This window comes from Helianthus annuus, chromosome 14, assembly GCF_002127325.2.
Source record: "Helianthus annuus cultivar XRQ/B chromosome 14, HanXRQr2.0-SUNRISE, whole genome shotgun sequence".
NCBI classification, from domain to species: domain Eukaryota; kingdom Viridiplantae; phylum Streptophyta; class Magnoliopsida; order Asterales; family Asteraceae; genus Helianthus; species Helianthus annuus.
The window spans coordinates 79247241-79264036 of NC_035446.2; the positions used below are offsets into that span (position 1 = coordinate 79247241).

Below are 16796 nucleotides of genomic sequence, written 5' to 3' on the forward strand. Positions count from 1 at the left end.
ATAAATTAATAAATGCATAAATTTATTTATAAACGTTAACATAAATTATCTTACATATAAGTATTACTTTTATTCGTAGAGTAAATTGCCAAAATCCTCCGTGAAGTTTGGGCATATTTGTCTTTTTCATCCAAAACATTTTTTTACAGCATAGTCCTTCATTTTTAGGACTTTTTGTCATTTTTTATTCAAACGTCTAACTTTTTTTTTTTTTTTTTTGTCAAAAATGTCCTTGAGATTTGAGAATTTTTTTGTCATTTTCATCCAAATGTTTGATAGAAAAAATAAAGCAAATTAGATGTTTGAATGAAAATGTTAAAAAATCCCAAAAATGAAGGACTATATTATAAAAAAAGTTGTTTTTGGTGAAATTGAGAAACATGTTCAAAAAACCTTAGGAACATTTTGGCAATTTACTAAAGATTCGGAATCTAAACTTTGTGATTGTATAATGTTTATTAAATAATATTTTATGATTAAAATTCAAGGATGATTTACAATCATAATCGCATATTTTTATGTATTATCGTTCTCCAATGCAACATAGACAATCGGAACACATACGTCATAACATCATGAGATAAACATAAACTCCAGCATGTACATGAAGTCAACAATAATGTCTTCACCGCCGGAGCTCATCATGTGACATGATGTCAATAATCTTAGACTGTTTCTTCACCTCATCCAACTTCGGCACCTTAATCTTCAACACACCATCTTCAAGACGCGCCATTATATTATCCACGTCAGCATTCCCTGGCAACCGGAACTGCCTCCAGAACTTGCCACTTGTCCTCTCCGCCCTGTGCCACTTGTATCCTTCTCCTTCCTCCTCCTCCTCCGCCTTCCTCTCTCCGCTCACTTTCAGCACCCGGTTCTCCTCCACCTCGATCTTTATATCCGCTCTCTTCATTCCGGGCACATCCAGAGAGATCACGTGATGAGTTGAGGTTTCTTTCCAGTCGGCACGTGCCAGGTTGATGGCTTCGAGGGTATTGAGTGGGTTTTGTTCGAGGATCTTGAACGGGTCTTCGGATGGAATCATCATGTCCCATAGTGGTCTGTTGTATGGGATTAGACTTAGAGCGTTTGATTTTGTCGAAAAACTGATCATCATGAGCAACGTTGTTGTTAGCATCATGAAAGTGATTGTTTGTGTCTTCGACATGATCGCCATTGTTCTGCTGATGATTGGTTAGTTGAATTATAGTAATAGTAAATTGGCAAACAAGAGTTAATGTGTTTATGTATGTAGGTAATGTATGAATTCACTCTTGGTGTTAATGAGGAGATTGGTGTGTTTATATATATGTGAGTTGTTTGATAGGAGGAGATTTCTGGAGTATTCGGGATGAATTGAAGAAGGATCGATGAGTTTCTAGAGATTGCAGGAACACGCGATCTTGAAGCTTCGAGGCTGTAAGTTCTACGCCACGTCATTATAAGACCCACAAACACAAGGATTGTCAATATTATATACACTACTACAAAAGGAGAAAAAGAATTAAATTATTATTATAACCCTAATATAACCGCTGCTAATGTAAAAATTCGTATTTACCTAAAAGTAATTCTATTTTAAATCTATCTATTATACTAAAGCAAAATGTCTTTGACCATTTGACCATGATGTGGCATATGTTTTGGCCAGAGAATTCTTATTTGAGCGCCATTTATCTGTATTCTCTCAATTCTCATTCAATTCATATACCGCCTCCCAATTCTTTCATTCGACTTTCAGACTCTACTTTGATTATATATGGAAAGTTGAAAAAAATCATCTGATAGATCTGCGTATAATCCATCTGCTTCAAAGTTAGATACTCCATATTTCTGATAAAGGTCATGATTTTATAAATCCAATCTGTAGATCTATGTTTTCCTGCAAGATCTGATTTTCACATTCATTCGTTTTTTCTAGGGTTTCATAACAATCGATCTGTTTACAACTACATCAAGGTATGATTGCGATTTATGTATCCTTTGATTTATCAACACCCTATTCTATAATTGATTTACTTGATTTACATTATGCTCTATTGATTTAGGTTTTCATCAACAGACACATGACCAATCCAGGTCGATTCTCTTCGATCCAGCCTCATTATCGGAGCAAAAGGTTTGATTTTTTGTTAGCAATCGACTTGAAGAGAAGTTCATCTGCAATGGTAATTTTATGTGTTCTGATTTGTGCATCTTCTAAAATTAGGATTTATATAAGTTTCTTTTATCATTAGTGTGTCTATTTCACTATTCTTTGTTTTGATTTCATGATTGGTACGTGATGAAACAATCTCGTCAAGAAGGGTTAATCCCTTCCTCTCGAGGATCGCTGGCTGGATCACCGGTGGTTGATCTCCTGCACAAGGAAACAAGCCATGACTCGTAACAAGGAGGATGGGGTGGGGGGTGCTCCTTGTTACCACTCTCCGGCGTGAGAATCAGTAGTTTGCTTGGGAAGCAAAGTAAGATAGTAGTAGTAGTGAGAGAGTTGTGAGAAGATACCTCAAACCTGGTTTGGGGTTGGTATTTATAGCCGAGGAGTGAAGGAGGATGATGATGGATGGACTGACGACGTGCTGCACCTTTTCAGGTGTGTCAGGCTCGTCGGTTATGGAGGTTACGCCACGTCAGTCCATTGCTTACGTAGCTCTGACAGGTAACTGCCATTGGTGCCACTTGCACTGTGGTGTTAGTACCACTTGCTTGAGTGTATAGGATGCGGTGCAAGCCGCATCGCTACGTGCGGTAACATCTGAAGTTACCGCGTCTCCTACTTGTGATCAAGGAATACGCGAGATGCGGTGCTAGCCGCATCGTCGTCTTGCCTGCATCCCTTGTCGCGACGAAAATGTCCGTATGGTGCGGTGTCAGCCGTACCGCTACGTTCATCTTCTTCTATGCCTAAGGTAAGGCTTTCCTGTATTGATAGAAGTGTTCACTGGATGCGGTGCGATGCCGCATCGCTATGAATACTTCCGTTTTCATACACCAGATGTGATGATGCTATGTCGCATCACTCTACCGTTCTCATGTTCCATGTAAGTCCTCCTTTGTTACTAGATAGATTGGATTCAACCCTTGTGTCGACGCGTTCCCGCATGGGCACAAGTAGGTTGTTAGCTAGTGGGGGTTTTGATAAGGGTAATGGTCACTCGCGGTCGATGCTGACGCGAGATCTGGGACCATACCCCTTCAGTACGGTTTTTGTAAGTTAGGGTTTGTAAAAAATATAAACATAATCCCTGACTTAGTGTCTCACAATTTGATTTTTTTTATTTATTTTTAACTATTTAGCTAAATATTTAAAAGAGCTTTAACTCCATATGAGAGGTGTGTTGAATGAAGGATGTAGATCTTCTGATGTGTAGAAGCCACATTGAAGGAGTGTATGCAGCTGCTGCATTTTGTTCATGAAGAATGGGAAAAAAGATTCACGATTACGTGATGAAAACATCACAAGAATATGAAAAACAAGAATTGTTATATGGTTGAAAATCAGTTTTATGAGCTATGTGAAGCTGTGTGACTGAAACCTACCAACTATGTTTGTCCTATATATCTTAATGTTCTTATTTTTGAAAGTCAATTGCTAAATAAGATCATTCAGTAATCTTTTTATCTTCATTAGTTATTAGTTTTTATACTAATATGATTTTGATTGCACCACAAAATAGGACATATATGGTTCTTGCATACATGAGGATGCTTCGTGACGATAATGCAGAAGTACACACTACGACATCTGCTAAGCTCATCAAATTATCTTAGTGTTTATGCCTGTGTATTATCTGATCTGAATTGCGATTAAGCTTTTAAAATACATGAATATAAAAATCTGTTATTTAAATTGAATGTGTTTACATATGGTTAAAGGAATCAAGTAGATTCGTCCCCAAATTTTGCATCTCCTCATTCGTCCAAGAAGCTTCGTTGCTTTAGTTTGACTTCTTCGGTTAGGGACTGAATCTCAGAGGACACCAGTAAAGGCGGTACCTCCATGTTCCTTTTCTAAACAGATTGGTGGCGGTCATGGCTGTAACACTAAATGCAGTAGTAGAAATTGCGAAGGAGAATTACTTGGCAAGTGATGTATTTGATTTATCTATTAAGTAGATCTAAGAATCTTCAGTTACCTAAATATGTAACGGTTCTTTCTATATCGGATGCTAAATATGCACCGTGGTATGCATCTCTATATGATTACAACGCTCACGCATTCCAACCAAAACAATCTGTCAACGGACGGAGGTAAATTATTCAAGTAACCCTATTATTTGTTACCTTTGCACTCATTCTTCTTTTAAGGATTTTCTCACCGATGTAATATGTATATCCTTTTAGTTGTAGGGTGATTGCATTTGTTATGGCTCTTCTAGATTCTTCAACAACATATAGGTTACTATTGTTGTCTAAATCCAAAGTGAGGTTGTAGAGACTTTCAGTGCAAAGAGGGCAACAAAAAGTCCAGCTATGCTGTTGGATCTTCTATTCAAGCGTAGGCCAGTTTTTTTTTATTTTGTATATAAATTTGGCCTTACAGTCGCGATATAAAAGCTACAACTTTATTGGTTTTCGTATTACAGAATTAATAGGGTATATGCAATATGGGATGTCACTGATAGAATTACAATCGTTTCCACGAGGGAAATGTAGGTTTGAAGTTCAACGAGGTGTCATCGGTATTCTTTTCATTGCTTTGGAAACAAATGGTTGTGTTTGATTACTGATTATAAAGTACAATATGTTTATAAGAAAAAAAATTAAAAGTTATAATTCTAGACAACAAGATGCTATCTATTTTAATATTTAATATAATGATGAATGATATTAATATCAACACAGGTAAATCCAGTGGTTGTTGCTCCAGTTTTGAATTGGCCAAGGTCCATCCTCCACAATAAACACTAAACACTGAAGCCAGACCCGAACTAATGTGTATGTTTAAGTGGCAGTGCATAATCCAGGTACCTGAGCAAATAAATATTATATTGAGAAACATGCATACTATTATAGCGCATTTGCATTTTATCGAGTCAATTCATTTAAAATGTTTATTAAGTGGAAGTGAGACACGTCAAGTGGTTAGAACGGGTCAAAAGTTATCCAAAGTGTGTTTTTATAGCATAAGGCGCCTAATGCTGGACTTTGTTTAGCTTTAAACTCATTTGACCCGTCCTCTTCTATCAATTTTTCTTATATTGACCCGTTTAAGGTAACACATCACCCAAATCAACCCATTCATAAGTAAAAGGGTTGAGATGACCACATGTAATAGCTCTAATATTTTATTTTAGGATCATAAAATATAAATTTTTATATGGTATGATTTAAATATTTTATTTTCTAACATAGGTTGAAATAAATCATACACAGTTATATATATTCATGTAGAATAGGCATAACTATATTCAATACATCTCATGCTTAAATGTCTACACTTTGCCTCAAACATGTAAATATATAAGTTAGCTAATGCAAGGGGTATCCAAGCAATTATAATTGATTCACTTATCAATGGGTTCACTTACGTTTTATTTTCTTTTTAATGGGTCAAACGGGTAAATACATAATTCGCTAAAAAGGAAATGTTTGTTCTAATAAAAGGGTTAGTGTTAGGGCTAAACAGGTTAGCGCCATAAGCAAGCCAACACAGTTAGCATGTTTGGTTATTATTGTTTGGGTTTTGTAGTTTTAATTATTAGGGTATATGGGGTGGGTGCGGGGAATGATGCAGTGAATGAGTTTACCGCTAGGGAACACCGCCGCCGACACCCATATCACCCACGCGAGTTGGATTTCGGTGATTAATCACCGCACAAGGGGAGATGAGGGAAAAAGAGAGAGAGAGAGGTGCATAGTGGGCCCTACTCTCTTCCAACCAATCACACATTTTTCCTCTTTTTTAAAAAATGGTTTGTGTGAACCACCCTTGTGATTTAAGGGCAAGAGGGGAGTTGACACAACAAGAAACCATTGTATGGGTGGAGACTTTACCTCTCTCCAAGAGGTAACCACCCCTTACACCCTTATGTTATCCATTTATATTATAGTTCTTGATTTATGATCTTTTTAATTCAATAAGAAGTCTTTTCTTAATAGACAATATTAGGGTTCAAGTATTCAGCTCACGGATTATATTAGAATGACAATAAAGATAAACAAAAAATTAAGTAAAAAATAATGAATTGTCCTAAAGATAAAGATCTTTATGAGTTTTTTTGGTTAATGAACTGGAACAATGTTTTAAAATCTGGTATATCGTACCAGATTTGGCTTAGAAACGTTGGGCGTATCGGACGGTTCAATCGGGTGTATGGGGCGATTTAACCAGTTCAACTGGTACAACTGGCCGGTTTGAACCGGTTTTAAAAACATTGAATTGGAATATACCATCTGGTCAAATCCAGGGAGCTGAAAACTCTCTTCTACAGTTTCCACAAATATGGTAGGATTTGTTCATTTTTAATAACTGTAACAAACAACTCTATTTTGGAGTTCAAGAATATGGGTGTTTACTGTAACAAACAACTCTATTTTGGAGTTCAAGAATATGGGTGTTTACTGTTATTCGATTTTTGATTGGATTATATGTGAAGGTATTGTGGTTGAATTTTTAAAAATGGGGACCCATTAAAGAAACATGGGTCCTCTAATTAAATGAAAGTGTTTGATATTCTGGGGGTTAATGCAGGTTCAATAGACAACATTAGATCGCTTGCAGCAACAAGTTGTTTAACGTTGTGGGATCTTGGGAGATTTGGTAGTTTGGAGGCACTCCTGGCGTACTGTATTCTTATAATTGGCACAAAGATAACTATGTTATATTGTTATGGAACAAAACATCAACTCTAGAACATCATTATTGAAAGTCACCTTATTATTGACCTTCAAAATAGTTATTTATTATTTTCTTTCATCGGATAATGTGCCTCACATTATTTTAAGAAAGGAATTTTGATACTTTGACTGCTTAGTCAAATGTGCTAATGTTAGTGATAGTAGCTACAAGATAGTGGTAACGAAAGAACTTGGTAAAGGTTGCATATTGCTATAAGATAGTAGTCAACGAAAGAATGCGAGATTAGTGGTTACGAAGCTTTAAAAAGCAAAAGTATTAGATTAATAGGTTTTCTATTGATATTTCGAACTGCAGAAACGTAATTTCATCACTTATTAATCTTTTCGTTTTATTTATATAAATAATACATTGGTTGTTTTATTTACTTTATGAACCTGAGAGTTCTAAAATAATTTCGTTCTGATCATCATAAACACCTCGAAAACATATTATTTTTTCCAAACCGCGAAGTTCGCGGGTATTAGCACTAGTATGTCTTTGGCCAGAGAATTCTTATTTGAGCGCCATTTATCTATATTCTCTCAATTCTCATTCAATTCATATACCGCCTCCCAATTCCTTCATTCGACTTTCAGACTCTACTTTGATTATATATGGAAAGTTGAAAAAAATCATCAATTAGTGGAAGATCTTTTGCGAAAATATGGAAGCGTTTCCAATTTTACCGCCTATATACAGTTTATGGCTTTTAATCGGAGGATTCAAGGACCATTCGAGTCGCCTGTTTTGTTTTATCTTGATCATCCATCGAAACTGAAGCATCTGTAAGTTGGATTTCATCTCTGTTTGTGATTTTGTAGTTGTTATAAGAAAACCCTAATCTGGTTGTATGATTTGTTATGTTGTTGGTCTTGATTAGGTCGTTAATTGTTGTTTATATTCGGTTTTTATCAGTTCATTGTATATAATTTGTGTGTTTTTGGATGTTATTATACACCCTAATATATTTGTTTCTCTGTCAGCTTAATCCTGTTTTTTTTCTTTTCCTTTTCATTCATTAGATCATAAACCCTAATCGCGTTTTGTTAATAATAGAGATAGATTTAGGTTAGCATCTTAGTATAGAATTGAAAATTTTAATAAAACTAAGTTTTAGTTATGCTTTGTAGAAGATAACATTGTTCTAATGTCAATATATTGATGTGTATGTCTATTTTTTTTATTTTGCAGGTATGGATTGTGGCTTTCTGGTTCATACGACGGATCCGTATAAATCTGAATTGGTCAGGAACCCTGTTTTATTTGCTAAATTGTGGTTTCCCCCTATTTTGAATCCTTATTTGATTTAACCCTGTTCTGATACAAAGAAAGCAATTGAGTTGGACTGCTTGAATCCAAAGGCATATCTGCGCAATTTGACCTTTTTATAACTTTTTTTTTGTTGTCAGTTGTGTGTCTGATGATGATGATCCATATCTCTTTTATTTCACTTTTTGTTTGTTCGCAAGAAACTCCATCGCACACATGTCTATGACATAAAGATGATCCAGTGAGACTGAACCTTCTGGTGTTGGTTAGCCATCGTACGCTACGGCGATGCTACATACTCCGACGCGTGAACTATATAAGGTTGCAAATTGGAGAACAAGGACACCTTTGGTGGTGTCGGTTTGGTTAAAGGATGGGCGGTGGTGTTGATATCGGTGAGAGCAGCCGTCAACTCGAGCGACTATAGCGTGCGATGAAGGGCTTTAATGGTGTGGTGGTCTTAAATCAGAGCAGCCATGATCTACAGATAACCGATTTTTTATATGTAATATACTGAGTTTAAAAGATTTGCGATTTATAGATAACCGGTGAAACAATTGGTAAAGTGAAAGCGGTGGCAGAATGCACGAAAGAAAAGCTGAGATGGCTCGCCAAGCTGGCTCCTTTATTGGTCTTTCAGGTATATATTCTTGTATTGTTTCTTAAAGATTCAAAGTCTTGAAAATAATCTTAAAAATTAATTATACTCTGTTGGTGAATTTTCTTAGGCGGTTATGGCACTATTGAAGAAATATTGGAACATGGGCTAAGCTAAAAATCCATCATAAACTGGTAAGAAAATTAACACCAACAAGTTGTACATTATGCATAGAACGTAGTACTCCAATGATGTTAGACTGTTAGTTGATAATTCAAGTAATAGACACTGAAAGAATTAAAAAGCGAATCATTTTGGTCAAATGTAAGTAAAAGTGTATAACTATAGAAGAATCATGTGCATGTGGGTAGATGGTTTATAAGATTTTTTGCATCATCGTACCTTATTTATTATTTTCTTTATTTTTGTGGGGACACGGTGTCTTTTTGTGGTGACAATTAAATAAAGAGCATAAGATGATTCACATATACATTGGAGATTTTAGGTAAATCTTATTCAACTTTCAAGGTGATATAGTTTTGAGTATTAGATTAAGTGATTTGATTAGGTTTTTGTATATTGATTTAGTCCTTAAATTGAAGAAGAGTGTATTATTGTTTATGGTCTCTTATTTTCGATGATTTCAATAAGTAATGTTGCTTGGAATTGAGGTCTTATAGTTTTTATTGTTCGTTTATCGTTTTGGATTTGGTAGCGATTTCATAATAACGAGTATTTTTTTTATATTTAGCCATGCACTCTAAGTGTTTGATCAAATGTCTCAATTTTGTTGTTGGAGGTGATGTTAAATCCGTTATATGTTCTTTTATATCCTATAACCAGGTAAAAGACACACCCATTTTAATTCTAATATTCACTTGGAAACACTTTCAAGGCAGATGGTGATTTCATCTTTCATTCAGTTCCCTATACTATTATATGAAATAATAAATTCTTTTTTATCCGGATACTATTATGATAAGAGGTTTTCTTTATGTCATTCTGCAGGCCACATGCATATCATCTGCTGCTGAAGCACTTGAACCATTTATTTTATGAGTCGATACATTTGGAATCCAGAAGATGAAAAAGTTTATTGTTTATGGAGGTAGTGACTTTAATGACATGTCCAATATAGACATCACATTTTGCGGTAGTTCATATGGCAATATGCAAGACGAAGAGGTACATTCATCCCCTATATATGCAAACCTGTCAATAAATAAAATCGCGGGTCAATTGGGTCTGATGTAGAAAATTAGCTACCAATGAAACGAGAAAAATGAGTCAAACCAGGTTAAACGTGTCAAAAGTATTCTAACATTTTTTTACCAAATGCTTATCTTGGTTTTAAATTGCGTGATACGCTCCGATGTGTTCGGTCAAAAAATCTGATGCGCGATGCGTGTTGCTCTATGCGAGCGCATCGCATAAAAGCCGAGACAAATCAAATTATTTTGTTTTAGTGATGGATAGATAGATGCTATGTTTAAGCTGTTTGTTAAATCTATTGTTAGAAAAAAAGAGAGCTTGTGTCTCTCTATTGACATCAAAATAAAAGCTGGGAAATTGTATTAAATTATTACAATCATCCGGTTGTTATAAAAATTTGACAAAAATAAAAGCTGGGAAATTGACTTAAAATCGCTTTTTGTCGTTCAGTTGTTTTAATTGCAAGTCTTTAGTAATACTATCGTTTTGAATTTATAAAAATTTGATAGAGAACTGAACACAACCCGCCCAAGCTGTCCTATTCATTAGTAAAATGGGTCAACATTACCATCTATACTGAAACATCTCTGTTTAATTATTTTTTTAGCTTTTTTTTTGCCTCGTGTTGCGGTGCTACATCATGTCTTGGGCCATTGGCATCTTGCAACATCAAAGACAAAGACATGTGAGCCTAAATATAAGTTTGGTTTAAAAATCATGAGGCGCTCCAAGGAGATTAGGCCCTGAAAGCTGAGATGCGAAGCGCTAGGCGCGAGGCGAGAGCGTCACATAGGTCAGGCGTTTGGTAGTAAAAAATTCCTACAAATAACTATAGATAATATTTTGTATGTTATTATTTTTTAAACAACAATAGATAAGATAATAAAAATCTTATAACTCAATTCTAGATATTTTAATTTAAATGCTACTTATTAGCAATATGGGCTGTGCATTAGGGTTGATGATTGGCTTCAAGAGAAGGTCGACAAGTTATAGGCCATAATCATTCATATGGTGTACCACTGCCACACTCAACTAGGTATGACAACCAGTTTATAACCTAATTCATGACATGGGTTGTTCTACTTTAAAATAATGATTTTATGGTGTTCTTTATATTTTTGTGATGAGAGGTTGATTGGTTGAAGCATTTTATGGTCATTCACAAGGTAGGTTAATTATATCTTTTGCTATTAATCCACTTAAGAAAACCATACTATGTTTGTTTGAAAACCATATTTTCTTGAAATTTGCAGTGGTTTAGGTTTTTGATGGATTACTAGGACCTTACTGGAAAGCAATAGGAGTGGCATTTAACTGTACTTTTTTTTCTATTTGGATCTGTGATACCACATTTAGCTTGTGCAAGGTTTGTTTTTGACACCACATATATAAAATGAGTATTCTTGAACACATGCAAAAATTGACACTTTATTTGATTTTATAATCTACTACATAAATGATCATCTGAACAAAGGACATGGACATACATAATTAGAGCATGTTGTGTGGTACAAGTTAGGAACATTTATAAGTATATAGTTACGGTTTTAATCATCTTTTGAGTGTGTAAATGTGTACGTGTTTTAGGTTTCCGTTATGGACCGGGTCAAAATGTGCCATAAGTAGTTAATTTGAATTAATGTCATAGTAAGGTTAGAATGTTCATTTTGGTTTGTAATTTTGTATTCAATTGAAGATTGATCAGTGCATGTACATCTATGGTGTATAAGTTGTTTTATTTTAGTCTAGGTTTGAAACAATCATATCAAGTGATCTTGAACTTATTGCTTCTACTCCTCACATGTGGCCTGTAAAATTCTGGACATTTCAAAAAACACATCAAGCTTTTTCGGGTCTACTTGATGATGTGACCAAATAATTAGTTATTAGAAAGGCTAAACAAGTGAACTGAACATTTTTTATGCTAAAACGACTGGTTTCATTTTGAAGAACAATTTTTACATGTTTTGACCCATTAGTAATCAAGTGTGTTGACTATCCTTTGACATATTTCTTTTGCAACAGGGTGCCCACTGATAAATAGAGATTGGTAAGGGCTCATGGGACTGTTGTTGGGCTTCCCATGGGGGATGACACGACTAACAGTGAAGTTTGCTGAGCAAGGGTGATTTTGCTTCCCTTCATTTCATTCTAATTGCTCTTTTTTTTAAATCCGTGTTTAACTTGATATTAGAAGGAGCTTATATGTTTTCCTTTGTTACTTAATTATAGCAAGTGCTTATTTTTATAATCACAGGAGGAGCTGGTAAATGGAGTTAGAGCAACGAGACGAGCAGTAGGTGGGTTAGGCAAAGGTAATCGGCATACCCTTTGCCGATCACGGAGTCCACTGCTCAAGAAAATATGCAGCACGGCAAAGATGATGGAGGGTTCTTTTCGGGGAACGCTTGCCGCTTGCGGCAAAGAAGAGGGAAGTGGTGGGGCCTATAGTTATATCAACCAATCATCCGTTTTTTTTTTAAATTAGGTTGCCTAATCTCAGTTTAGGCATGCATCCCTTATGTTTTTTGGGCACTAGGCAAAAATGATAGGCAAAATACATGGCACAACATGATTGGGTGGGGGGAACTTCGTCTAATCCCTTTAGGCATGCATCCCTTACACCCTAAGGACTTTGCTATGTAAAAAAAAAAGCTAAAAATTGTTTATTTATATAAATTTGTGATATGATGTATTCAATTAGTTTGTTGGTTGTTAACTTTGACAGCCTATAGACCGTTCTGTGGCGAACGGGCATGGTCGTGTAACGGGTTAAAAAACAAACCCGATAAGCCGAAGACATAATGTCCAAGTTACATTGCGTAGCACGTGAAAAGAACAACCAAAGTGCATTAATTAGGGTCGTATATTGTCTGTTTGGGACCTGTTAACTTTTAACCCTTAGACGACGTGAAGCCTAAGTTTGGAAAGGCCTAGAAAAAAAATGATGATCTACATGGGCTTCAATGCCGGTAGATATTGTATGTTTGTGTTAAGCCACCCGCGAAACTCGCGGGATCTTAGGCTAGTAATATTTTTATATCAAAACGCTTCTAAAAAGCTCAAAAATTCTATTATAGTTAAATTATTTAATACAAGACCCACATATCCCTTTTGTTTAAACTCTTTAAACTTTTGTTTTGTCAGGAATTGTTAAATCAATGCTAGTACTATCATGAATTAATATTTATTTATTGTGTAACTATCCATTTATGTTTATCATTATATCATGACTCTTCATGTACTTAACTCTTATCTCTTTAAGTACTTAACTCTCATCTTGTAAGCCTATAAATAGAGGCATATGTGATCCATATTTTACATCAATAAGAATAAGTTTCTTACATTCTCTATTTCCTCTTTGTCTCCATAATCTCTATAATCCTAATTCATATGTTTATACTTTATACATTGTTGCTATTAGGTCGTTGTTTCACAACACGTTATCAGCACGAAAGTGCTCTCATCAAAATCCTAATCATATTCATTGTTTTCTTGTGATTTTCAACGTGAGAGGTTGTATACAATTGCTAAAACATCAGCCTCACAAAACTTTGGATATTCTTTCCCGAAATCTATTGGATCTCGGTCTCTGTGGCTATTCTGGTACATACACAATGCAAGGTAACCATTATTATATCCTTTTCCTAAATACCATTCTCATAATTTATCGATTTGCTTAGAAATCATGATAATATATAAGTGAATTAAAAACAATATTAATAATAAATTGCTTTACATTGAGCATGATGAAAGATAATGACTGAGCATATTAGAGTATTAAATAATATTAGTTTTATGTTCATAGTTTGTAAACATATTACCCAGTAACTTATTGTTTTGGACTGTACAAAAGTTTTTTTTTCTTCAAAATTTAGAGTGGTACATATTTTAATAGAAAGATCTCGAAATTTTGAATATGTCATAATCTTGTTCATAAACAAAATTTCAATCGAAACTTTTTGCTATAATTTTTGTGTGTGTATGTGATTCATGGTTATATATAGTGATAATCAATTTACTAATGTTCGATATTAATGTAATAATAAGATGATATATTATGATTTCTTTTTAGTGTTAAATATGTTGAATTATATTACAATTTAAATGATAGATAAATAAAAAAAACTAATATGGTAAAATATATACATAGTTTGGTTTTAATGTGTTACGAGCATTCTCTTGATTCTAGATATGTTATTTATGTTTGAAATATGAAATCAAATCATATAATGTTATAAATTAATTGATTATGGTATAAAAGAAACTAAGTATATACATTGATTATCTCTAAAGGAGTCTTATATAAATGTTTATATTTTAACTTTATTTATGAATTATATAAGATTTAAATCTTTTAAAGTGTGTGTTGAAAATATATGTTTTACTAAAAAAAAGAGTTAAGAAAGCATGATTGTAACGTTCTTTTACATTACCTCCTTTTAGAAAAATTTGGCTTGCTTGTTGATCTAAAAGATTATTTATTATTTTAGAAATAAAAATAAATAAGGACTTTGTTTGATAATCTTCAGTTGGCATGGATTATTTTTTGAATTTTCAATATTTCTTTATTTCTATCAATAATTTTTAAATTTTGAAATTATATATGATATGGATTATGCTAACAATTAAGATTATTCAAAAATTGCATCCTAATTTCATAGCAATTTGAAATAAGAGATATTCTCCTTATGACTATATGATACATATTTGTATAATTTTTGTTATTATTTTATTGCGTAGGAGCTCGGGTTTATTCTATATTTGTAGCTATAGTAATTCATATTGTGAATAATTAAATTTATTTTTTTTATTAAATCATTAAGCGTTATATTGTATCAATGGGATGTATATCTATTTCACCTTGTAAGACATAAAATTATTGGTTATTTTGCTAGAATTATACATGTAATTTTGTGCATGTACGATACATATCAATTGATCCATGGTATTATTGCCTCATATATTGTTTATTATTTGCTTATTATATTATAATTCTATTAAAAGTACTATATGATAGGTCTATGCTTTGGTGCGCTATATGATATTACATGACAATTTATCACATTATTTTTACTCCCACTGATGACAGATAATTGCTACAAATTAGTAGCTAGTAAAAAGACATAATAAGTTATTGCTCATAGTGACATAATATAAAGTGATGCATTGTATAATCATCACTTTTACATATTACCATAAACCTTTTTAATAGTGTTCTTGATATATTTTAATATTCAATCATGACAGTAAGTCAAATTAATTATATGTATTTTATTATATTGTATTTGATGAGAAGGCATCTTATATCAATTATATATTGTACAATTTTATTTTGTACATTATATTTAATATGCCATTGTTTATGTATATAAACAGTCTTCAATGAAGCAGAATTAAAGTTGTGTATATGATCACACGTCATAAACATAATTGAATAGTGATCAAGATTCATTTATAATATGACATTCGAAGTTTCAAACTCACTAAAGCTTATTGTAAATTGATTGATACTTGTAAGATTTTGGACTGATAAATCTTAATGATTCGGTCATATAATTGATATTATGTGGTGAAAAGATTAGTTATACATGTGGAATAAAACAAGTTCCAATGTCAAACCTCAAATATGCTCTTGAAGAAGCAAGATTGTTAAAGAATATGTAAGGTTTGAAACGACCACCATGAAAGTTGTGTGATTCTAATCCATTCATGAAGTGAATGTGATGATATAATGACCAATGTAAGGTCGCGATCATGTATATAACAACTAAGAAAATTGTAATGATGTCACCATGATCATTGTTTAGTTATAATCCATTCCTTAAACTGAATGTGATGATATAATAATTGGTGTAAAGTTTGTAATCATGGTAATTCAGAAAATTGTTATGATGCTCATGTAATGAGATCAACCATGTTAATAATGTGATGACTATACAATGATCGTTATAAAGGTCGTAAGATATAAGATTGATAAATATTATACGACTCAACTACTTTTCAGTTGTTGATGGTAAGCAAAGAGAACATTATTTACAAGGAAAAATTGATTGTCACATTTGAGACATATGCTCCTAAAGTAGCAATATCATTATAAGATTCATGGAAAATGAAATGCTTTTATACTCATGTGACCGAGTAAATAATGAAAAACTATGAAGCTTGTTTTGGTCCTACTCCATTCCCAAAAGTGAATGTGATTATATATTAATCATTGTATATGTAATGATGGACCTAATTGAGAAACTTGTAATAATGAGATGGACCACCAAAAGTGGCAAACTAAGGAGTGATTGCATAATGAGATGGTTTTAACTTTGAAGTTATAGTATATTCTCTCATATCATACGTTTTGTATTACATACGAGCAAGTAATACACATACGATCGTAAACCAGGAGTTTATGGATCATAATTATTTAATTAGTTGGTATGACCGGTTAGACCACACCGAGTCAATGATGATGTGAAACATAATGAAGAACTAGAAGATTCTTCAAGATAATAATTAGCATGTAATGTTTGCTCTCAAGGGAAATTATATATTTACAAAATAAACGAGGGTGTGTATACCTAAATATTATGGAAGCGATTAAAGGATATGCATATCCCAAAACGATACCATTTAGTTTTTTTTTTTAAATCGATGCATCGTCTAAATGGTTATCAAATCCACAACCTGAAGTTTGTGTGATTGTGGCTTAGCTAATGTGATAGCAAGCATATTAATCCGGATTAGTATATTTATTTGATAATCGTGAATTTGATTCCAAAGTTATTAATGATCATTGGAATAAGTGTTATTGTGATCAATAAACGTCTACTATTGGTTACAAAGCTAGTAATCATGAGATGAGCAAAAGTTCAT

General features: G+C 33.4%; 1 protein-coding gene and 1 long non-coding RNA gene across 42 annotated transcripts; one reads left to right on the forward strand and one right to left on the reverse strand.

The window, feature by feature from the left end:
• Positions 1 to 437: 437 nt before the first annotated feature.
• LOC110883811 (22.0 kDa class IV heat shock protein) lies at positions 438 to 1274 on the reverse strand. Its single transcript, XM_022131458.2, has one exon. The coding sequence runs from the start codon at positions 1178 to 1180 to the stop codon at positions 626 to 628; it is 555 nt and encodes a 184-aa protein (XP_021987150.1). The 5' UTR covers positions 1181 to 1274; the 3' UTR covers positions 438 to 625.
• A 361-nt stretch (positions 1275 to 1635) lies between these two features.
• LOC110883812 lies at positions 1636 to 12632 on the forward strand. Of its 41 annotated transcripts, none has more exons than XR_004878817.1 (18): positions 1639 to 1845; positions 1925 to 1962; positions 2052 to 2171; positions 3352 to 4254; positions 4348 to 4501; positions 4590 to 4685; positions 4849 to 6451; positions 6698 to 6793; positions 7441 to 7629; positions 8036 to 8753; positions 8842 to 8905; positions 9720 to 9896; positions 10531 to 10716; positions 10880 to 10962; positions 11057 to 11092; positions 11180 to 11292; positions 11952 to 12051; positions 12184 to 12632. It is a non-coding gene; the product is annotated as an uncharacterized LOC110883812 (long non-coding RNA). The 41 variants fall into 41 exon arrangements; XR_004878825.1 differs by having other exon boundaries at positions 1640 to 1845; positions 4849 to 6013; XR_004878826.1 differs by having other exon boundaries at positions 1643 to 1845; positions 4849 to 4970.
• Positions 12633 to 16796: the final 4164 nt, after the last annotated feature.